Source organism: Nyctibius grandis, chromosome 27 (assembly GCF_013368605.1).
Source record: "Nyctibius grandis isolate bNycGra1 chromosome 27, bNycGra1.pri, whole genome shotgun sequence".
In the NCBI taxonomy this organism is placed as follows: domain Eukaryota; kingdom Metazoa; phylum Chordata; class Aves; order Nyctibiiformes; family Nyctibiidae; genus Nyctibius; species Nyctibius grandis.
This window is the reverse complement of record NC_090684.1, coordinates 2258554-2282591: the sequence shown is the minus strand read 5'-3', so window position 1 is coordinate 2282591 and position 24038 is coordinate 2258554. Positions and strand designations below refer to the sequence as shown.

The 24038-nt window shown below is 45.4% G+C and overlaps 2 protein-coding genes across 2 annotated transcripts; one reads left to right on the top strand and one right to left on the bottom strand.

Annotated features, from left to right (window-relative positions):
• Window positions 1-70: 70 nt before the first annotated feature.
• ELK4 (ETS transcription factor ELK4) lies at window positions 71-21701 on the bottom strand. The gene is made up of 5 exons (XM_068419227.1): window positions 21612-21701; window positions 13105-13320; window positions 10767-11690; window positions 9488-9604; window positions 71-8322 (listed from the first exon to the last, which is right to left on the bottom strand). Exons 2-5 carry the CDS (start codon window positions 13309-13311, stop codon window positions 8224-8226), a joined length of 1347 nt encoding a protein of 448 aa, XP_068275328.1. The 5' UTR covers window positions 13312-13320; window positions 21612-21701; the 3' UTR covers window positions 71-8223.
• On the top strand, window positions 20304-22243 carry LOC137674274 (basic proline-rich protein-like). Its single transcript, XM_068419519.1, has 3 exons — window positions 20304-20336; window positions 21090-21350; window positions 21446-22243. The coding sequence occupies exons 1-3, from the start codon at window positions 20304-20306 to the stop codon at window positions 22241-22243; spliced, it is 1092 nt and encodes a 363-aa protein (XP_068275620.1).
• The last annotated feature ends 1795 nt before the right edge of the window (window positions 22244-24038 follow it).

The window sequence follows — 24038 nt, the reverse complement described above, 5'->3', positions numbered from 1 at the left end:
ACAGAGCACCTGCCCCGCAGCTGTAACTTTCAATTTCTCTACTGAAAACAACAGTTAAAAGATCAGAAACTTTGTTAAAAATATTTATTTAAAAAAATACAATTGTTTTGCATGTCTGGTTGCACATAACTATTAACATATGATTGACTTGAATAATTTGCTACAATGCTTTTTTAAAGCCAGCTTGCATTATACAAAGCAAATCCCTCTGTCAGTTCTTACATAAAATAGTTTTCTTTAACTATTCCCACCCCATTTTTAAAAAAGATTGCAATACATTGATTTATTTTTTTTTTTTGCACAAAAATTGAAGCAATAGAAAAGTCACCTGATTCCTCAGGAAAGACCTTCATTATGTTTGAATAACAACTGCTAACACGCCACTCTGTAAAGCAGCATTTGTTACTTTGAAGTGTCATTACAGTGCACTTCCTCCAAAGTAAGTTTTGCATCTTAGAACTTTGCCTCCAAATTGTATTCAAACCTGAAATGTGTTCAAATAACTGCATATCTGCTATAATCAAGTTGATCAGACTTTTTTTTCAATATGATATCAACATGCTGAAGGTCTTCCTAATATGTTATCTTGGAAGGTTAAATAAAAGCAAATTTAGTAACACTGAACAATTACTGAAAACTTTGGCTATTTATGTACTTGCATTACATACCAGCATTTTTTTTTTAAACACAATGGCAGTAAGATACTCTTATTATAAGGTATTATTTTCAAAAAAAGTTAGACTGAGAAGCTATTCTCTCCCAGGCAAGTTCACCCAACTGTAACGAGAGCACCAAAGCGGTGTGAGGTTACAGTTGGCTCTAAAAGACCGTGTCGAGAAAAAGTCTCCAGTGTAGGAAGTTAAGACACTCACTACAACATGACTTGCTTTGTCTGGTGACTTGGTACTCCATATATATATATATATATATAAAAATAAAATGCAATTCTGTTCTGGAAAGAGAACTGACACCGTTATCTTTGCTGCTTTCAATGTAATTTTTACCACTGATGGTTCTACTAGAATTACAGGAAAGTAAAATGGAATCCAGTCCAGAGTTAAAGAGTCAGTTACCTGACACGAATGTCTGCTCACTCTGCCCCCAGCAGAGACGTTGGAGCTGCTGTAGTATAAAACCACCGCAGACATCATCTGCCAAGAACCCAGGTTAACCTAAAACTTCAATTGAGGAGTAAACACTGAATGCATCAGAAAGTTGCTTCCCAAAACAGATGTGCACTTTAAAAATAAACAGAACAACCGTCCCACGTTACTGCAGCTGATTAGGTTGCTTAAGTTCTCTAAAATTTAACTCCCCTCCCCGACTCTCTCTGAGCCACAGACAAAAAGCTACAAGGACCAGACTCTCCGCCGGTGTAAGTCAGCCCCGTTGCAGCGAAGCCAACAGCTCGATTCTGATTTACAAGCTCTGGCGTACGGGTCCCATCTGCCATCAGCTCGCTCAGAGATTCTCAGAATTCCCAAGACAAAGTCTCACCCTGGGTAACGATCCCTGATCCCTATTCAGAGTCGTTTCAGTCCCAGATTAATTCCAGCTGTCCTAACAGACAGTAGAGACAACCCCTATCCTTACCATACGTGTTGCTAGAATTTTCCTGTTTATTCATCTCTATTATTAAGAATATACTTCTCAGCTATAAAAACAGAGGGGGGGAGGGAGGGAGATAAGCAATAAATGTGCTACTGTACTTATCACAAAACACTGTGACGTACATAAGGCCATCTGGTAACACTGCAACAGAATACAAACAAGATTTTAAAAGGGAGTTTTTAGAATACAGCTTTTTTTTTAACTACAATGAATAATCTCAACCCTGTTCACAGAGAATTACGTTAAAACTAGTACATCATATATATAAAACTCTGTGCAACTGAACAACAGCAGAACAAAAAAGTCAACACAACTCTATAAAGCAGTTTCAAAGCCTGAAGATTTAAGACATGCTAGCCAAAAAAAACACAACACATCCCAAGGAGCCTAGAGCAAACCCAGGTACTGTAACCCCCCCAGCACACAGCACGCACTAGGAACCATGCAGAGGCCGTCCTCAAAGCCTTCCTGTGATCAAAAAAAAAAAAAAAAAAAGGAAAAAATAACCCCAAACAAAAGAAAAATAAAAACAACTTCCAGTTATTAGTACAGCACCACTGCCTGTACTGCTCAAGGACTGAAATGGGCTCCAAACACGCCTTCCAACCTCTCCTCCCCTCTCCCTGCTGCGCTGCTCACAGGTCACTCAGTGTCTCCATTAAGAGACCCCTGTTTTCCAAAGGTTCAAAATTATCTTGTTACACCCCCCTGCCAAAAAACCCACTTTGAGATGAAAACCTTCTGCAACGCATGGTCTCAGAGAAGCGTTTTCAGTAAAAAAGAAGTCCAAACTTTTGTTCCATGAACATAAAACTATGCAAAGACACATTTAAGACCTTTTTTTTTTAGAAGATGTAGCATACAACAATGTCAAAGATGCATTTAAAAATAACCTTTGGCAACTACTTAGTCCACACTGTGGTATAATTGATTTGAGTACTTAAAAAAAAAGAAAAAGCCACAAAAAAAAAAACCCAAACCAACACCCTCACCAGCATGTGCAAAACATTTAAAAGTGGCAACTGCTTAGTGCAGTATTTGCTTTGAGTGTACACAGTAAGTGTAACTTACACAGCTCTGGAAGCCAGGCTACGTGAGGAACCCACTCCTGGGCAGCGAGTGTGTGTTCACACGTGTGTTCACATGGAGAGAGCTGCTCCAGTCTCAAATGATGCATCTAAAAACAACTTTTGAGCTCTCAAAGTAGCTTTTTATCAGCTGGAATAGCTCCACAGTCAAAGTCTTCTACTACATTCTTTGGGAGGGGGTAAACAAAAATCATTTCTAGTCAGTTTTACTTTTTTTTATAGAATAATTTATACACCGCAGACATCTCGCTCTCCTGAAAGGGAACTACATCAGCCTACACATTCAAGAACCACCCTTGGGCCCTGCCCAGCTTTCTTACCTTGCAGGTCACATTATTTTTGCACAGCATGGTTATGGTCAGCAAAGCTGCATCCTCCAAAAACAATCAATGAATGATCTGCACTGAACATATTCTCCCTGATTTTCATTTGCTCTTTGTACAAAGGCAAGAATGATATTTTTTTCATTCAAGCTCCACTAGACACCCCAAAACCAAAGCTTAACCCTTCTGCTTCAGATGGCACCAAGAGAGTCAGGAAATGTCACTAGTTGGTCTGTTGATGATGCACACAGCCAGCACAGACCTGGCAGCACTGCCCTCACTGTGCCTTCGTAGCTCCTATATTACATCCTCATGACTAAAGCAGGCTACGGAGAAAAGATTTGGTTCTATTTTCAAAAATTCTTCTCTGTCCAGAATCAGCTTTTACGAAGGGCTCCTACCCAGTCAATCCTACTGGTGCAAAGTGGGATGCCGTGTCCACAGGTGTCGATCCAAGGCAAAGCCTTGTGCAGTGGCAGCCCCAAAGGACTGGGTCAAACCCCCGTCACTGCATTTTAGCTTTTAATCTTCACCCGACAGCCTGTGATTTCGGCAGATCAACTTTAGCACGTCACATATTAACCACCACTCGGCTCGATGGCAATAGCCAAAGGCTTCCACATTAAGCAGATTTGCTAATACTGTTCAGACTAAACAGCAGCCATTGCCAATTACTGTTTAATTAAATTCAAATCAAACCATAAAAATTCCTGTTTCGGCAAGACAGACTATACCTCATTAAAACAGCTTTTAAGCAACATGATTGCAACTCTAATGGATTTTCAACTTATCTGCTGAGTGTAGGATCCTGTGGGGCTTGCACTGTTTGCTATACCACGCTCCATGATTACTAAGACAAAATAAAACTATCCACACCCCCGACCTCCGAGGCCAGAAGGTAACGTCTACCTGTGACACGGGAGAACTAAGGAATGAAACAGAACAAACTTGTTATGGACACCCAAAACTCAAACATCAAGTTTTAAAATACTTGTCAACTTTGACAACGTTCCTTAACTACTGATGTAGTTTATTTTCATAGCTGGCAATACCAAGATAGCCTCTTGATACAACACTGAGATGTGTCTTGTAAACAAATACGCATTAAAAATGGAAGAGGTTAAACTGTGTAGTAAAACATGAGTACATACAAAAATGCTATAAAACAGTAGCGGAAGGTAACTAAAAGATATATGAATACACCATGGGTAGCCAACAGACTGCCAGGACTGTAGATCCTGACCTCAGCACTAGAAAATGCTACAGAAGTGGGTCAGAACTCTGCGCCGTGCTCACCTGAGAAGCGGCAGCGATGCGCGAGGCTGTCGCTCACCCCATCACAACCTGCAGAGGTTCTCGCGTGGAAGTTGAAGTCATGAGGGAATCTGGCATTAACGCACCTCACTGCACTTGGGAAAGCTGCGCAAAGGAAGATACGCACTATAAAAACCAAGAAGAATCTATTTGCTGGATATCTGAGGTTTGAAAATGTATCAGAGGGAGAAACTATCCCAAACTGCAGCCAAAGCCTTTCATATTAATAATGCACGCTCCACTATACCAAAGACTGCACGGATACTGAAGGTTTAGGATGCTCTAAGGTAAAACAATGAATTCCCAAATTCAAGGAATTTTATCACTTCCTGACCTATTGCAAAATGCGACTTACATGTGCCAAAGACAGTGCATAGGAATTACATTCAGCCGTCACTGCTGAAGACCAGTTTCTGAAAGGATCCAGACTTAAGCTGCTGCTAAGACAAACAATAAACACTTTCTCCTTCCCCCTCATTACAAGGATCACATTCTCTGAAAACAGGTAAGACAGAACACGTACAGCTCTATAACCGTAGGGTATTATTAACATGTTTCTGCTTTCCCTGGGTTGTCTCTGCTAGCAGCACGTGTTGCTCGTGGCATCCTGACAGTTCAGGATCTCAAAAAAAGCCAGACATAGCACACGCAGCAACAGCAGGGCAAGCTTTCAGCTCCGCAGTACTCCTATACAGCAGCAGTGACATGTCAGAGAGATCTCCAGAAGCAAGACAGATGTTCAGCTTCCATGCTCATCCAGTCTATTCTACCACCATCTACAAATTAACCAATGCAAATATTATCCAGCATTCAACAATACCATGGCTACTTTAAGGACATGGATTGTAACGTAATAAAATGTTTCTGTAATGCTGCATTATTTTTTTAAAACAACACGGTACTATACCCATAGTACAGACTGCTAACATGATAATTAAAAGAGAGCCTATATTAACCCCCACCTTCCCTACACTAAATTAAAAACAAGTTGCAAACTGCTCCTGAAGTGAGCTCGTAGAAGTACCAGCAATTCAGATAACCAAGCTCCAAGAAGTCACAGCAACACTGTGCTGTCAGGAATGTGATCCAAAAAAGCTGGCAGTTACGTATTTGTCAGTAAATATGTGTGTAATGAGGCAGCATATATACAAGATAACATTACCTTAAGTGACCTGAAAGTTGTAATGGAGAAAAGGTGAGCAAGCCTCTCCTCTCCCACCTCCCCTCCCCTTTCAACTTGCTTCCCCAACTGCCTCCTGAGACTATAATCCTCTATCGGACTTTTATTTTCCCAGGCAGGCGCTCAGGAAGCGAAAGCAATCACCATCTCCGCGCTGTCTGTCAGGAAGCTGGGTATTACCGGATGGAAACCAACACACACAGGCTGCATTTCCACGTTAACTTGCTCTGGAGAAGGTTTTCCCGAAGGTGAATGTGTGTCTCACCAACCAGCTACGGCAGCGCAATCTTAAAAGCTACTTGGAGGAGAGCACGGAACGAGGCCGAGCACAGCTGAGGAGCTACGTTAGCATTTGGTTCTCTGCACACCTATGCTGAAAGTGATACAGTTTACAAAAAATTAAGTGCATGTGTGCACATACACAACTTTTAAACAAATAAATTTGGCTTTTTTTTCCATAGGGGAACAAGGAAAGGGAAGCAATTAAATTGCAAGTCTTTAGTGCTCATTAATTATTTTTAAATTCTAATCCTAGTCTGCAATGTTGCTCTCAAGTCCACACACTTGGTGGGCAGAACATTGGCCAACCTAAAAGAACCATTAAAAGTGCTGCTATTTATATATAGCTATATATATATTTTCTAGAGCAGACTCACAAGCCATCATGCAAACCAGAAAATTCCAGGTGCCTGCTCTTAATTACGATCTGCAGCTTGCTTTCTGCATTTAAAAAAAAAAAAAAAGGTCAATATTGCACATTGTCATTTTAAGAGCCGCTGGCACAGGAACTTCATCCTGCATCTGCTGATGTCTGAAACACGAAGCACTGTTATGCCTCTGACGTAAGCAACAGGAAGACAGTTCACCCCATGAGCTCTCTCCCTGCTATCTCCACCTAAAGAAGGCATCTCTGTTCTCCCACCGGGCAGGGGACCTTCTGGATGAACAATGCCCAGAAAGCAACTCCCTTACACCCACCGTCTCAGGTGTCATGTCAGGAACATACTAAGTGGCTTACACATTTCAATGCTAGAATATAGAAAGAGAACATCACTGCAGTAAATTAAGTCTCGGGTATTGTCAGACGCTTTAAAGTGAATTCAGAGTCTGCAAAAGTGGCAAAAAGAAAACCCTGGAAATCCCAAGTTCACCACTTCTCCGCCAGATGGGTGCAGTATTTACAGCGTACACTGGCAGCTCCTCGTGCTGTCAGGGTACAATCGTCCTCTGCTCATTGAAACTTTGAAGAGAGCCAGAGAGGATGCCAAAGGAAACAGATTGGCCCCATCTGCTTTCCAGTGGGTATTTTATGGAGAAGATTATCTTACGTCACCAACTCAATGTACAGAGGGCAAACAGAAGTCGCTGCCTGGCATCAGATGCCCGAAGGGCACACGGCCCAGTGCCAACAGACCAAGACATCCAGTCTTTGAGGGACTGTGAGGAGAGTCTCTCTTCTTTCATTCCTCACTTCTCTTAAAAGGCCTCCTGAGGTTTAAAAATCTAACTACAAATTTCATTTCATCAGTGTTTCAAATGGCTCTGGAAACGAATCTTGTGTTAATCCATGCCCACACGGCCACCAAGAAAAGCAATGCAAGCACAAATTTACAATAAGGTTGATACGCCGTGGTACCCCTCCCAGCCAGCTATACACACTGAGCCTGACTTATTTTGGGTCTGAGTGCTTCCTCAAATAAAAACCAGCAACAGATCTAAAGCAAAACTGGAGGTAAGAGCTGGGAGAAGAGGAACTTCTCCACTTCAACTGTGGGAAAAGAGCAGTAACGTTAATGCTCAGACGTTAGTGTTCTCACCCAACTCTAGCATCAGGCAGCAACCTCACCAAGAGCAGACACACCCTCAAAACCTCGTGTGGAATCCACCATCCCGCTGATCTTCTAGCAGTGAGATTACAGGCTTTGTAACAGGTCTCTGGCACAAGAAATGTTTGGACTTCAGCATTTAAACCTTCCGAGAACTGAAAGAAACTAATCCCACCATTCATTTGTCTCCAAGACCTTGCCTCCTCGCCGAAGGGAGGGCAGGGAAGCATCCAGAAGCTAGCCAGACCGCCTCTCCGAGGGGCTGGACTGTCGGTATACAACGCCATTCAAAAATTGTCCTCAGTAACGCAATCATTGAGTATTCCTTGAAAATTTCTCCCTGCAAAAATACAAGATGTTTTTACAGCAGAAAAGACGCGGGCGGTTTTGTTGCTGCAGAAGTTATCAGGCCCCAAGGCAAAGCTGATGCACACACCCCTTTCCCAAGCATTTCCTGGAATGCCAGCTTCGATCCTGATTAGATTTCTTCTTGCCAAGCACAGGAAGCAGAACAACAGAGGGTTTTTCCAAGAGTCACAGAGAAAAGACTTCTCTGATACCGTTTACTGCAATCAGTGCAGACTCAGTTACTGCAACACCAACCAAAACTCCCTTCAATCATAGCAAAGTCTTCCAAGCCAAGGAGGGAGGAGAAGAGACTGGAGCTTCAGCTCCTGTTAAGGCGTTTGCATATACATTCCCAACCTGGGTCTTCAAAAAAGCAAATTTTGCAAAAAAGGCATTTTATTTGGGAATGGCAAAAACTATGATTGTTGATAATCTCTGTGGAATTATAAATTGCTCATTTAAAAAACATGGTTAAATATAAGTGTCACATCTTTCCCTTGCTTGCCAATATGTCCTTCCCATGAGTTCATGTGCTATGTCTTCTGTAGGTCAGGGGAAAACGGGCCGGGGGTAGAGGGTCCATCCAGTCCAGACAGAGTAAATGGGCCATGACTGTTCAGCACTGATGGAAACTAAGAGATAAAACAAAAGTGATTAGGGGAGAGGCCATTTTAATTTGCTGTTCCTCTCGTATCTGCATGTTGAAGCTCCCCCAGGGAAAATAAACAAACAAAACCAAAACACAACAACAACAAAAAAAAAACCACCCCAAACGTTCAAAGAATATTCTTGGCTTCCCCCCAGGTAATTCCCTTTTAAATGCCACTGCATCACAGACTGCACCGAGCCAGCTACTGTGACCAGTGTCACCAGGAGGACCCACTCTGTAACCTCTGCACCGAGCACTGCCTGTGTCCTCAACTACTAAGTGACTTTAAAACAGGTTGTTGGGAAACCACGGTCTAAATTGTTCCTCGGTTAATTATCAGCTATTTATAGAGAAAAATGCCCAATGCATTTTCAGACCTACTTGTTTATTCCCTACCCTCACAGTACATATAAGCTACTTCCTTCATCTCCATGGAGATGACAGATATAAACCCAAAAGACAACCAGTTAAATTTTACCCTTTGCCTAAGCAGACTCAGGCAACAGATGTGGTTGTTCCAATTCCAAAGTGGAAAGTGAAGGAAGAGCATGAGTAATTAAAACTAAAGGATTTTTTTTTAAATCCAGGGGAGTTTTTACTTATATATTCGTTAAACAAAAATATTTATTAAGAACAGTGAAGCTGAGAATTTCCAAACAACAGAAGACAGCAGAATATAGAGATCATAAGGAACTGTGCTACACATCGCCACAGAGATCACACAATCTCCCTTCTTAATAGTGGTGAGATTTAATTAATGTCTTTCAACAGAAGAGACTGTTAACAAACGATTAAAACCACCAACAGAGTAGAAAAATTCAATTTCCAGGAAAACCTCAACCACTGAAGTTACAGGGAGGCAAGTTTTACAGGAAGGACAAACCTAAAAAAATATATCTCTAACTACAGCACAGACTGCTATTAACTTAAAACATTCCTGAAATACCAACGTTTACAACATACTTAAATAAAACTGGGTAAACACTAAAATTAAACGCGCTCAAAAGCTAACATAGAGGACAGAAAACAGAAAGATCACTTGTTTCTACATCAGATATTTGGGCTAACTGATCCCTGTGGGTCGTCTGAGGAAGGAACTGACAAGCCTGGCTCACAGGCAGAGGTTGGCTGAACTTGCTGGAACTTACCTGAAAGAGCGTATTAGCACCTTGCAACCTTGCGGGGCTGAGAGGAGCAACGGGGCTCAGCGTACTCCAGAAGTGAATGCTGGAGAGCAAGGGACTTGGGGTCAGCAAGATGGGAGTCTGCAAAACACGAGAGGACAAGTCAGCTGTGCAAAACCTGCACCGGGAATAACACAGAGCACATGGAAATCCAGTCACAATCATCCCGGTTCCTGCAGCTGCAGAGGGCTGGGTCCAAATTTCAGGAACTCCCACTCCCTCCTCCCACCTCCTCCTCCTCCCTTGGAACCCCACACCAGCAGCAGCCATCCGCTCTCGAGCACTTGGCCCCTCTTTTCCCAACAGCTGCCAAATCCTGCCGTAAGCTACAGCGAACCGGCTCCTCCTGCAACTGGGGACACAGCACCTGCAAGTGACCTGGGAAAACTCAGCCCAGGATTTAAGAGGAGCAGACAGTGGGCACACACATGGTCTGGGCAACACTGACGACGTAAGCCACAACAAAAGACATTTACATCCAGCTTCTGAATGTTCTGGATGTTCCAGCTTCACCGGCCAAGCACTTTGAAGGGTGCCAAAAGAGCAACCACGCGAGTTTTTTCCCGTCTTCAGCCATTTCAGTTTTTGATCAGCAGTTTCCCTACGGTTTCACTCTAATTCCAATTTATTACAGGAAAGAGATTAAATATATACAGAACAATTTTACAGCCTAGTTGGGTTCAGTTCTTTGCCAAATCTTCTATGAGGCATAAAAGCTTCCCGTTCCCACACAAAGACAACCACCAAATTAAGCAGCCGTTCTTGCTGCTGTTAAGTCACAGGACTCTGGTCTTAAGTAAATGGCTAGTAAACCAAGCAAAAGGAAGCCGCTAGACAGACACCTCTGTGGTTCTCTATTTCTAAAGCATTTTCAGAATCAGCCTGAAGGATAAGGGCAGGGTTTAGAGTTTTTGAAACAATTCAGTATCACCCTGGCAAGATGTACAAAGGATCCTGCTGGTGCTGGTTTGGGTTTTGCCTCCACATGCTAACGCTGCACAGACATGTGAGGCTGACATACCACTTGGGCACACTTTGGGGTGGAAGATAATACTGATTATGAATAAAGTTTCTGTTTTATAAGAAAAATGGGAGTGACATCCTGAGTTTCAGAACTCCAAATACAATCTCCTGACTATTCATTTTCCACTTGCCTTCCCTTACTGTTTTGAAATACAACATAACCACTATTGTTACTCCAAAAAAAAAAAAAAAACCCCAAACAGGAAGGGAATTAGGTTACCTGAGAGAAAAGTGCTGGAGTAAGAGAAGCAGTTGGGAGAGAAGGACTCAGAATCCCCAGCGGACTTGGATCGCTGCCTGTAATGACGAGAGTAGGAGCCAACTCCAGCCCTTTGGGTTTTTTAGATCTGGAGAGGTGATTGGCAAATTCCTTCTCCAGCACAGATGAATCCAGCTCTTTGGGCTCTGGGGATTGATGCTGAAGGCTCTGAACCTGCTCCAGCTGCTGAGAAGCCACGGACTCTATGTCCGTGTCAATGTCCAGGTCAGGATTAGAGCTCAGGGGCGGCGACGGGGGCGTGGAAGGAACTTGCAGAGTGGGAGAAACTGAGGACACGGGTGGAGTCGGGGTGAAGCTGGTGGTTAAGTTTGGCAAAGGTGCTGGAGCTTCAGGGACAGTTAACTTGGGCAGAACAAGTGTCTCCAAGGTCTGGAGAGCTTCTTCCGATCCCAGGGGAAGAGAGGATGCGGTGGAAGTGGCAGAAGCAGTGGAAGTGACAGAGACCGTTGACGTGGCAGAGACCAGGGGGACAGAGGAAGGCTTTTTGGAGGGCATGGTTACAAACTTGATGACAGAGGGCGTTGGATCCTGAGCAGGTTTCTTCTCTGCCAGTTTCTCAGCTGGATTCTCAATCTTGATGGACCTGAAGAGTTTTATGCTGGAAGAGTTCAGGGAGTTCAGAGTAAAAGAGGAGTACAAGCCTGAGTGGATATAGTCATTGCGGCTGGAGGATTTAGCACATGACTGAGACTTCTCCTTCCCACAGCTTTCCACATCCTTTGGAGCACTGCTAACTTCCGCAAAACCCGTCATTTCAGGGTCTCCTTCTATACGGCCCACGACAAGGGGATCCATATTTAAAATCTCCGGATAAGAAACAAACTTGTACACAAACTTCTTACCATTCACTTTTTTAATGATATTCTGTGGGTAAGAAGATATATATATATTTAGAACTTCTTCAGATTAATGTTCTTCCTACAAACACTGCCTGAAATAGACTGAGGAATTAGATAGTCTGTAATCTTTCATCAAAAATTGTTTCTTTTTTATAAACACGCTGCATTCTTGCAATTTACTTATGCTCCCAAAGTATCATTTTCAGAGCTCGCAGACAAAACACTAACACAGGGGAGCTTAACCTGACATTAATTATACTAACAACAGCCTTAAAATTGCCAAGCAATTCTGTTTAATGTATTTTAAAAGATCAGCTAAGAAACAGAAGTATACCCATTATCCCCATCAAAGACCACTGAACTGGGTAGAGCAAGAGCAGTCTAACAGGAGAACCTGCAGAGTTAAGGCTTACAGGTTCGCAGAATTGAGACCTAATACTTCAAATCAAACCACCTTTATTCTTAATAAGATGATAATGAAACAAAATAAGCAGCTGAACTAGTCAGCAGCATGTAGGCTAATCAGCTATTTCAATACCACAAAATAGCATCTGTCGAACTTGTTTTGCTCCCAAGTGAAACGCCACACAGATTTGGACCTAAGAAGTTCTTATTTGTTGTACAATTATTATTACCGAGATCTCTCAGTACTAGGTCAGATTTGTGCCACCCAATAATAAACTCCAAGCGACAGACCACCTGCTACAGACTGACAGGTTCCTCGGAAACTGTGTTTTATTTTTTATCTCATACACCCACACAATAACAGTTGTGGGATAAATGGCTTATTGAAACGAAGGTGAGACTCCCACACTGGGGTTCTAGCTCAGCTTTTTGACACCACCCGTGCACTAATAAAAAGCTCTCACAAGTTATTAGAAGACATCAGCTGAACAAGAGAAGCATCTTCCTCTGCTGGACTAACTCAGTGACCACATCAGAGGTGTAATTCTGTATACAGGGAGAAAAAGAAAAATACTTTGGGCTGCTTCACTGAAAATCCTTATTTTGGTAGCCCCTTTGTAGAGACAATTGCAGAAAAGGTCTCAAGGTGCTGGAATATTCACCATCTCAACCACCACTATCATTCTGTTGCTTAAACTGGGGCATTGAGGGTTTTAACCCTTGCAAGGGCGCATATTTTTGGAAAGGGGATCAGTGTTCAAAGACAGATTCGTATTAGCAAAGACGTAAATCAAAGAAGATAACGTTTTGTACAAAGGTATCTAGAACCTTATAAGATAATCACTGGGGAGGAAATGCAGCACAATGATAAACAAAAGAAAAAACCCTCTGAACATAAACTAGTAGACCTTACTACGTCTGGGAGACAGAAGTGACACCAATCCCCTTGAAGAGAATGAAAAAGGAAACAAAGCTCATTAGGCAGACGCTGGTAAGACGGATAAGGCTTGAGGTGGATTTACAGACTTTGTTACCTTCACATAATAGTATCTGAGAGCACGGCTGAGTTTATCATAGTTCATACTGGGCTTGTTCTTGCGGATTCCCCAGAGTCTGGCCACCTCCTCTGCCTGCAGCAGTTTGAACTCCCCGTCGTTGGAGGTCCAACAGATGATATTCTTGTTCTGAGGCTCTTGGAGGAGCTGGAGGAGGAACTGCCACAGGGTGATAGCACTGTCCATAGCAGTAAGCTGAAATTCAGAAAGGGAGATAAGAGGCAGCAGATTAGGAACAGAGCATTTTCTTTGTCTCCCTAGAAGGGGGTAATGGAGCAGAGACATTATTTCCAAAGCCAGCAAGAGTAAAAATTATTAGTCACCAGTCGTGAAAGATGTTCCCTGCAGAACAGAGAGGCTGAGAGCCAACTGCTGTCGTCTCCTCCCACATGTCAGTACTTTTCACATGGGTTATATTTAGCCTCATTTAACTAAATCAGGTCACTTTGGGTAAGTTGCAATGAGTCACTATCCAAAAAAATTTTTTCTAAGTTGTTCCGTGTTCACCCACTCTGACTTGTGCTGCTTCATGAGACGCAGCGCAGGTGCACCCAGGTAAAAATCAAACCACCCACTCACCCCCTTCCCTTCCTTACCTGCACCCACCTCCAACCTCAGCACCTTTAAGAAAACAGAGCAGATCAGGTAACTGCCTACGCTACGGGAAGATGCCAGCGCAGAACTACTCAATTTCCCTTCAGTTCCCATTCCTGCCTCTTTGTCAGCAGCCCTCTCCATCAGCCCCCAATCTCCTCTCTTGCAAATCTCCTTTCTTTTCCAGACATCATCCCTGCCTTTTCTAAGAGAGTAAACATGAAAGTAAATAAAATGATTTCAAATGCTGCCTTTGCTTTTCTTTTGATTCCTGCCATGTCTTACCTACATCAGTCATTTAGGCTGAGACTTTCTAGTTCTAATATCTGTCAGTCGATTCATGCACTTCCAGCGTGGTTTTCTTGCCCTGAAGCTGTCGATGTATAAATTCATCAAGGACAGACAAGGCAACAGAGATGATGTTTTCCCTTGACCGTATCTGACTACACAAAACAGTACTTCCACAGATATTTTTAAGCAGAAAGCTAATAATCCTGTCTGCACAATGGAAGTATAAGATACACTGTGAATTAAACCAGATAAAATTATATTAATTGAGTACCCCATATGGATTCTCTTATTCCAGAACAGAACGGCTTCTATTAATGCAGCTTAAACTTCTTCCAATGAAATAAAACCAAACCCAGCCACTCTGGAATAAGAACCATCCCCATGAACTACACTAAAAATGTTTTGATATGCGTAACTGCCAGATTTCCCCCCCACACACACAGTCAAACCTCAATAAAGGCAAACCTAAAGAGCACAGGGGTTTCCATCTGGGTGAATCTGCAGCCCGAGCGACCAAATGCTATTCACAAGCAGAAGCTCCAAAACAAAGGCATCAAGTCCAACTCCAGCAAGCAGGACCCACGCCCCTGTTGTCTGAAGTCCATGTGTACGCAGGGATAAGTTTAAGATTCAGTCGGGACTGCCAGTTCATCTTTGTTACCAAAGCCTTTTATTCCAATCTCATTACTGCCCAGCACTTATCCAGCCCTATATAAGGAAGAGAACGGTCTACATGTCAGAGCTTCAGCATTTAGTCAGCCCTGTAAAAGGATTACTGCTGACAGTTTACACAGGACTACACATTCTTATTTAAATAAGGTGCCCTAGGGCAGGTACTTTTTTGGGCACAGCCCATTGCATTTAACCTATTTTTAAGAATACCTGCCTAATGGCAGCTTACGTGACTGCACAGGGATGCTACATTGATCAAGTCAGTTAAATTGCTGCAATTAAAAGGAACAATCTCAAAATGAAGGACACCCACACCACCTTGTTATGCTGGCCTAAGGTGCTTTCCTCCTTAATTACCGTACGCATACAACTCCATGCTTGCCCAAATTAATTGCTCGGTACTCTAAGAAAATATCAGCTGCTGAACGCGGTGCTTTGAGACTTCCCACACTGCCCCGTGGCATGTCAGCTGAACCCAACGGGAACTCGGGGCCACGCAACCACATTAAAATTCTTCCAGGACTTCTCCTCCGACTTGCATTTGTATTTGCCAGGAACATTTCATATCTGCCTCCTGGCAACGCAGAGGACGGGCACGCTGCGGAGCATCGCACGCGGAGCCTCGTTATCCTGTCAGGATGATGCACATGCACGGGATGTTGTGTAGACATAAGGGCTTGATTCTCCCGTTCTGCAGAGCTGTCAATACCAGTGATATGTGTTAACAGAGCAGGAAAATGAAGTGGAGCGATTATTCCCACGCTACATTTATCTACAGCACTTTCAAACCCCATAAGCAGCCCTGCACCAGATAGCGCTGACGGATGCAATGGGAGGCAATCACGTAGAAATAAGAGTAGCAGCAGGATTTCAGAGTGGCAAAGGCTTTTTTTTCTCCTCCTAAAAATCCATGCAGGTTTCATGCCAGAATTTAAATGCTATTATTTCATCAGGCTGCTTCCCTTGAGTAAGAAGTACTTTATCTCAAAGCTCACCACCCTCTCCCACAGTCAAGCATTATTGCCTAGGTCACAGCTGGCTTTGAATCGAGTTGGAGATGGACAAAGCCGACAGATCGGCACCCTGACAGCACGAAGTATGCATGGAGTGACTGAAATGATGGAAGATACAAGTTTTTTTTTAAAAAAGTCACCTTTCCCAGGGATGAGCTATGTTGTTCTGAGAAGCATTTACCAAAATAAAAGAGGTCACGCTGCCTAAATCCCAAATACTGCAGCTTTCGGCTGAAGGATCCTGCTCCCAGGGGCAGAGTTACAGACTGTACCAGAGCATCAGATGGATCAAGTTCCTACTGATGTTTCTGGCACTTGAGGCTTTAGGGTTGTCATGATTCCATCCATACACTGCACATCCTCAGCACCCTCTACTTTAAAAAGTCTTATTTAGACACATTAACAACAGGGTGGAGAAGTTTTACTTATTCGTATGCTGCTCATATTGCATATGAGAGAATGAATGTCCCTTTTTATTAAATATTTATTGTGCACATCTATGGGAAACAATAGAGAGACACCTCAACACAACCGGGGGTACAGAGTTTTTCTGAAGATTATATACACACCACGGGAAGGACAGAAAATAACCCTCCAAATTGGTCAAAGCAATGGGATCACAGGTGGATCTTGCCCCTTCAGAGCCCAGGAGTAAGCTGTAACTGGGAAAGTATAACATGTATGTGGGAGACAATGTTCTATTATGAATCAAGACATCTAATTTAACTTTTTTATTAAAGTTGCTTTGATATGGCATAAGAATACATCAAAGAACTGTTGCTTCTTCAGGAAAAAGCAGGATAAAAAACATCACACAAGATGCAAAATTAAAACCAGTACAGGCGAGATGAGCACTTCTCTGTTTTAAGACGAACCAAGTAACATGTTAAAAAGGTTCTTCCTTCTTCAGCACCTGGGGCAGAAGGCGGCTGAGGCCTTTCATGAGCCTTTACCTTGCAACGACAGGGACTGAGCAGCGGTTCAAGCTCCTCGTGCTATCTGCGTTTTGCAGAACATCGTCAGCTGCCCTGGCACGGGGGGACCAGCTGTTACCGAGGCTCCACAGCCATTTTCAGCGCCACATACTCAAAAGCCTCCCCCTGCTGCATCGACACTGGAAGGAATTCAGAAGATCCTCTTGTCCTTTTTACTCATACAGCAAAACCCACACTCTGAAGAGATGTTACAGGCCCATTCGCCAGAGAAACTAAAGAAATCAGGATGAGGAACCCACTGTCCCACTCCTACTCCACACTAACAATGGTGAGATGTTACTTCTCTCACGGTTTGTAAACAGCATTTCAACTTCTTTCAAAACCACGTCTCCTTTCATGAAAAGGCATCAGTCTCCTAGCACAGCTCCCCGTCAGCATAAAACGCCTAGTAGTTTAATTGCTTTTTCTTCAAGATGAATACACCAATAATTACCAGCACACCACTGCAAACCATTTGTTTGCTGAAGGTTATTTTACTTGTAAGAGTCCTTGGAGAAAGAAAAAGGTCTCACTTGAAAAGACAATGAGGGAATTAGGCAGAGAGGCAATACTGCTGCTTATGACGACGGCCTTTCCACTTCTGCACCATTTGAGTACGAGGAAAAAATAGTTGCTAGAGGCAGAGGGCAGTTATACTTTGTAATGAGTATGCTAAAATAGAGCACTATTATTGTCTTCTCTGACGCCTACGGATGACCCTTGAAGTACACGGAGTAGACAACAGAGTTTGGCTGCAGTACTCTAAATACAAGTGCTGCAAACTTGAGCTTTCTCATGTTGCTGCAGCTTCGTTTGAAGTTGCTGCAGCTTTGTTTGAGGCCTTGACTTCACAAAGCCTTGAGTTTACAAAAAGCCAGGACACGAGATAGGCATCTCTTCCGGTGACTTCTCCTCATGCATCTGTGCCACACCGCGCTCCACGCAACCCATTTGATTACAGAGCCTCGAGGCTCTGCCTCTCCTGGGGAAGGAGAGTGCGCAATCACTGGGTGGCACAGCAGACAGGAGGAACAGTTTAGGAAGCGGCACATGGTAATCTCGCCCGTGGCCAGCAGCTACACTTACTATTGCAAAACAAACCCAAGCGCTCATCCCCTCGTGCTCCAGAAGGAGCGGGACACCTCGCTATGCCCCAGCAAGGCAGCAGCCAGCCAGGCCCAGAGAAGGCAGCAGAGGCAGGACTGTGGGCTGCCCTAACCCCCGTCTTCAAGGTCTTCTGGCAGATTTCCTGTGCTTTGACTCAACACCAAGAACAGCTCAAGTAATCTTTCACCTCAATGTGTTCCAACAGCCTCTCATAAGCATCTGCAGCCTGATGACTTCTGCAGATGGACCGAGCAAAGCAGTCAGGTCTACAGCCTCGTCAGAACCCACACAGAAACAAAGGGCGGTGCAAAGGAAAGGAAGGATGGCACACAGAGGTCACACAGCGAGGACAAAACCATCGCCACTGTGTATTTAAGTGGCACAGTTACAGCTGTCTGGGTATTAACACAGAAGTGACATCTCACAAGATGCCTTTGGAAGCAGCACAGAGCAGAGGTCAACATGCAGGGTGACACAGAAACCTCTGCCCAGATCACAAACACTTCTGTTTAAAAAAAAAAAATACAACCCATGAGCATCCCACACGCGTGCAGCGAAGCTGAACTGTGACGGCTTTACTGGGCACAACTATGCCCATGGTTTCTTAATAGCTTAAGATGGCCATGGTGTGTGAGCAGAAGGAATTTGTAGACAATAACTCCTGCGACATTGTGCAATATTCCTGTGGACACAAGGCCTTGATAGTTGTTCCAGGAAAATAAACAACAGAATAACTTTGGCTGAAGGAGATTTTTGGAGGTCACAGGCCCAACAACTTGTTCAAAGCAGGGTTAACTTAAGTTAAATCAGGTTTTTCAGTGTCTTCGCCCAGTCAGCTAAATAAATAAATGGCTGCCCTATTCCTTTTATTTTCATAACAGGACAAAGAGGTGTAACATTGCTGATGAAGTATCCAATTAAGTGGTTATCAACACACAACGAAGCAACAATTTCATTAACACAGCACTCAGAATATCCCATTACTAATAAACCTTTCATAAAACATTTTCAAGCTCCTGGGACTGCGGCTCACCTGAACTAGCACTGTTAGGATTTTATCAATTTTGATTAATTTTAGAAAGAGCCTGTTGACCAACACGTACGAAAGCTACTGCCCAAAAGCCAGCCTCTTCAGGGGTCTCCCATCTAGCTACTGACATCCCTGATGTGCTGGGAAGTGTGTAAAGGTATTTAGCCCTTTTCCAGAACACACAGAGCATTAGAAAAGTACTTTAACGACTCCTGTCACTATCACTTGCTTTGCTAGCTAACTTCCTAAAGACAGGTGAATCACCAGTTAAAAGCCTGTTACATGTGTAAAAGAAAGTTGCTATTTACAAGGAATTAAACCAGAGATCCAGACTTCTACATCTGCAATACCACGGTTAAAAAAATGCCAAACCCTGGCAGCTTTCCAAGTAGTAATCAAATTATACCTTCTCTAAAAAGTACTAAAATCAGGCAAGAAGAATCAAAAAACACCCTAGGCTCCAATAAATGCATTCACTGCACTGTTGTTTCCAAACGAGTCTGGAAAATCAGCTTGTTCTGAAGGAGAAGCCGTGGTTACCAAGGCAGGAAACTCCTTGGAAGGAAATGCTGGAGGATGTCCTCATGATAAGAGCTGCTCCAGAGTTTTCATTGCTCAATCCCACTCCGAGTTTGACAGTTGTATTTACTTAAAACAAACCTCGCAATAACTTTTGGGTTCTTGGCTCAAAAATCAAGTTACTTTACATGAAACTAAGGTGTTAGCAAATATTTGGGGCTTTAGGAGCAATTTCTTTCAGCTTTTTAACTCTTATCTGAGAAACAAGTATTTCCTTTTCTAAGTATTTCCTAGTCTTCTCCATCTTTCAGGTGCCTGAGAAAACCTTTCTGTATCAGCAAAAAAACAATAGAAAACATGAAGGAGAACAGTGACACCACGAATCCCATCACACTTATGGCTGAAGACTCCAGCTGGGAGATGTAGATGAGTCAAACAGCTTTTTGTTTTTTTTAAGATCTTGATACAGAGAGAACTGTGCTCGCTTTCTTATCCAATACAGTTGTGGACACGGGGCTGTGCAGCGGTATCCAACACCACACTCCAACACTTAAAAATGTTCTAACCTGTTTGAACAGGGCCAATAAGGGGGACTTCAAAGCACAGTCCATGTACTTCCTCCAGTTGCTACACTCACTCTGCTCCTCCGTCCCTGGCTAGGGATAACTGACATCCCAGCGGAGGCAGTTTTATGGACAGCAGACCTCACTTCCCCACTTTTCTGTACTTTGATGAAGAGTCTCCCTTTCCTACCTCTCCTTTTATAGGATAAGAGGCCAAAGAGAAAAATGAAATGCCTTTGATCAGTTACTTCGTTGGTTTCTGACACTGATGTGATTGTTTCTGAGTAAGCCATAAAAATACTTATTTCCGTGGAAGCTCCTCTCTAGATTGCACTTGCTTCCTCCTCATCTGCCACCACAATGGGCTGAGGGAAATGTTTACCAACAGCAGATTAAATTAGCTCTAATCGGCACCATGCGTCTGCTGGAAGCAAAAGCATCCTTAAGGGTACGGGGTCAGGTCTCCACATCATGCTATGGAGTAAATCCTGAACAAAAGGTTAAATTTTTCATGTTGATCCTAACTCTATTATGAAAAGGAAGTCTCATTTAAGATGGAAAAGGTTTCCTTTAATAATGTTTATAATACACTCAGCCTGGTTGCTATGACGATGGAACAACTATCCTCTACAAACAGGCGCTAAGACCCTAAAAATAAACAGGCCGACAAAAATCACGAACACGCAGCTTTGTCAGGCAGGCTGTGCCTGGTGCAGGGATCGTGTTTGTTCTGAATACGGCGAAGATAAAGAAATGCTAATGACTAGATCCTGCACCCACCGAACACAGTGCTCGCCCACAAAGCGATTCCTGTATTGCTCAGGAGCTGCGACTTAAAAACGACACCACCGAGGCCAGAGCTCTGGGTTCCCCCCACACGCACCGGGGCAGGCGGCAGAACAATGGGGACTGTTAGAAGTCAGGCTGGGAAAATAAAGGAAGCTTTGTGAAAGTAATACACACGCACACGTATATGTGTGTGTATGTATATGTGCATACAAAATAACCCAAGTGTAACAGCATGTATTTGCATACTTTCTCCATGGACTCACTTATTGATGTGGGCAGGCATCCACCCATTTCACAGGGAGACGGGTACACAAGTATTTAAAAAAAATAACAGCAGAGTCGGGAAGAAAAAAAAAAACAACCCAAACCAAAGCCAGCCCCTGGATCCCGGTCTCTCGCTCTCATCTCCCAGCGCAGGCAGCACCGGGCGGCAGCAGCTCGCAGGAAACGCCTCCGACCCGCACTCCGCTCGCCCGCTCCGAGCCGCAGCCAAGCCGCGAAGGCGGACACACGGCGAGCGGCGCCGGGGAAGGCTTCTCCCCGCTCCGTCCAGCTGGAGCGGGGACCCCGGCAGCGGGGGGCGGCCCCGGGGCGCCCCGCAGATCCCCCCGTCCCGGGGCGGCTGCCTCCCCGCACGCAGCCCGACCCCCGCGCACACCAGCAGCCCACCACGGTGGGGTCCCGCGGCCCCTCCGCCCCATCCCGGCCCCCGAGGCGGCGGCTCTCCCGGCGATGTCCCCCCCGCCTCCTCCTCTCCGATCCCCTCAGAGACCGCCGGCCCCGGGCCGCGTCCCCCCCGCCCCGGGCCTCCACAGCCCCCGCAGGGTCCCCTCCGCTCCCTCCCCCGCAAAGGACGGAGCCCGTTCGCTCCCGGCCCGGAAGCCGCCCCGCTGTGCCCGGCCGCCGCGGGCCGGGCCGGGCCGCCCCCACTCACCAAGGAGGAGCCCCGCCGGTCCCCGGGCGTCGCGGTCCCCTCGCGGCGGGCAGGTGCTGGGAGCGGCTCCCCCGCCGCCCTTCATGGCCGGGCGCCCCCGCGGCGGGCCGGGCGCCGGGCCCCCATCCCGGGCGGGAGGAGCCAGGCGAGCAGCGAAGGGCAGCGGCGCGGAAGCGGCGGCGGCGCGTTACATGGCGGGACGCGCCAGCCCCTCCGCCGCGGAGCCTCCGCGGCCGCCGTACCCCACACTTCCGCCCACGGCCCCGCTGGGGCGCGGGGCGCCCGCGCACGGCGGCCAATCCCCGCGCGGACCGGGGGCGCCGCCGACCAATGGGGTGGCGGTACCCGCCCACCGCTCGCAAAGCCCGCTGGGGGATGTAGTCCGCGGGGGCCTAGCGCCCGCCCGCAGCCATGTGCCCGCGGCCCGGCCCGGCCCCGCCGCGCTGCCCCCCCGGCTCGACTGGGCGCGGTGCGGGTGGCCCCGGCCTGCCGGGAGCCCCGGGCCCGGGCAGCGCCCTGGGGGGTGTTTGCGTCGCGTGTCACGAATAACAGGGAAGCCCCAGCCCGCGGTCCCCGGGGCCCCTGCACGGGAGAGGAGGGGGCTGGGGCTGGAGCGAGCTGCAGAACGTTAAAGTGTTCAAGAAATCAAAAAAATTTAAAAATAAATAAATACATAGAGAAATCCTGCGAAACCAGGGATGTTACCGGGCAAAGCGAGGTAGGAGAGGGCCGGGGCTCACAACCCAACGCCCACTCTTCCCATGCCAGTGCCAACATGCTCTCACAAGCAGAGCTCCCTGCTTTTCCCCATACTGAGAAACTTGCACCTAAAAATATTTCTACCCAGGAGAAAGGCACTACCACACACTTGCGTTCTCCCCAGGGAACATGGTGGCACCAGGACACTTGGTTCAAGAAACCCACCTGGATGTATTCCCCGCAGAAGGCTGCCAGGTTTGGCCAAGGCTTTGTAGACACTCTGTATTCCTGGAACTTCTCCATGGCTCACCCGATCCCAACACGCTGGTGGCAAAGGCACAACGCCTTTGTGCTCCCCAGAGCGAGCGGAAGGGAGAGGGGATCCCTGGCCAGCTGCAGGAGGGCAGGCAGGAGACTGCACACGCAGCAGGAGCCTTAATCACCCTGAAGCTCATTAAAGCTGCCCATGCACGCACTTGAGTCCCCAGGAAACTGCTCTCCCATGGTCACGTTTATCCCTGAGTTGTGCTGCCTTGGCCTACAGATGAGCAGCCTCAGACCTGAGCTATCCACTAACAAAGCACTCTTCATACTTTGAGAGCTGAGTTATTTTCCATCGGATCAGGCATGGGGAGCAGAGGGTGAAGCGCCGAGAAGGCAGCGCTCTCCCTCTTGCCTGTGATGAGCAAACAGCCCTCGCTGCCCCGCCATCAGGTTCCCACCCATTGGCAGAGAAGAAAAAAATTTAGGCAGCGCTTCGCTGTCAAACAGTGCACATGCCAAAACACGCAGCTTTCGGTTTCCTAGACACATGCCGGTAAAAGGTGAGCTGTGCTCGTACAAAGCCTCCTCTGCACATCTCATCCCGTTGCCTTCTCACAAACTTGAGTCCTGCTTGATACGTGGGTGCGAGCACAGCCAGGTATGTTTTTGTTTGGGAAGGACCATCATTCCCAAATACACAAGTTGTAGCTCAGATCCCAGTTAAGCCTGAGCTGCTCCAGCTGTAATTAATGTTCTTTCTATGAAGGCAAATTCCATATCATTACCAGGTCATCTCCTGCAGCTGGTCCCATTTCATGGAGCCAAATGACAACCTAATGAAGTGAAAGGAGGTTTGTGAACTAGTGAGCAAGGCAGGGAACACAATGTTGCATTTCACAATACCTTTAAATAACCCTTTATCAGCGCTTACTGCTCAGTCACAGGGGATCAGAAGGGAGATGAAAGCAGTGAAAGTAAGGGAGTTTAGGGAATTTAAATGTCTTTTGGCTACAGGGAAGAACTACAGGGCTTTCCCCCAAAGCATGCTTTCTCTCATGGGGAGAGGGAAAGTTTTCAACGAAACTGATCACTATTTATTTATTTACAGAAGTTCACCACCACATTTTAAAACAAAATTAAGAGAATGGTTTCCATTTTTCCCACCTCCACTTTCATTTAAAAAAAAAAAAAAGAGACTAGGGAGGGAAGAGAAGAAAAGAAAAAGGTAAGGAAAAAGGACAAGAAAATCCCCCACAAAAGTCCAGAGTCAGTTTCTTCAGCTTTCAAAATAATTAAAGCCCCTTTGAAATGAAAGCATGTGCTATTTTTCTTCTCTTTTTCCTGTGGAAAGCATTGGTCATTATTTCCCCAGAGCACTTCAGGTTATCAGTACCGCTTTTCCCTTGGGAATGCCCAAGCCAGGCAGCACTGACCCAGGAATAAAGGTCTGGAGCTCAGGAGGCT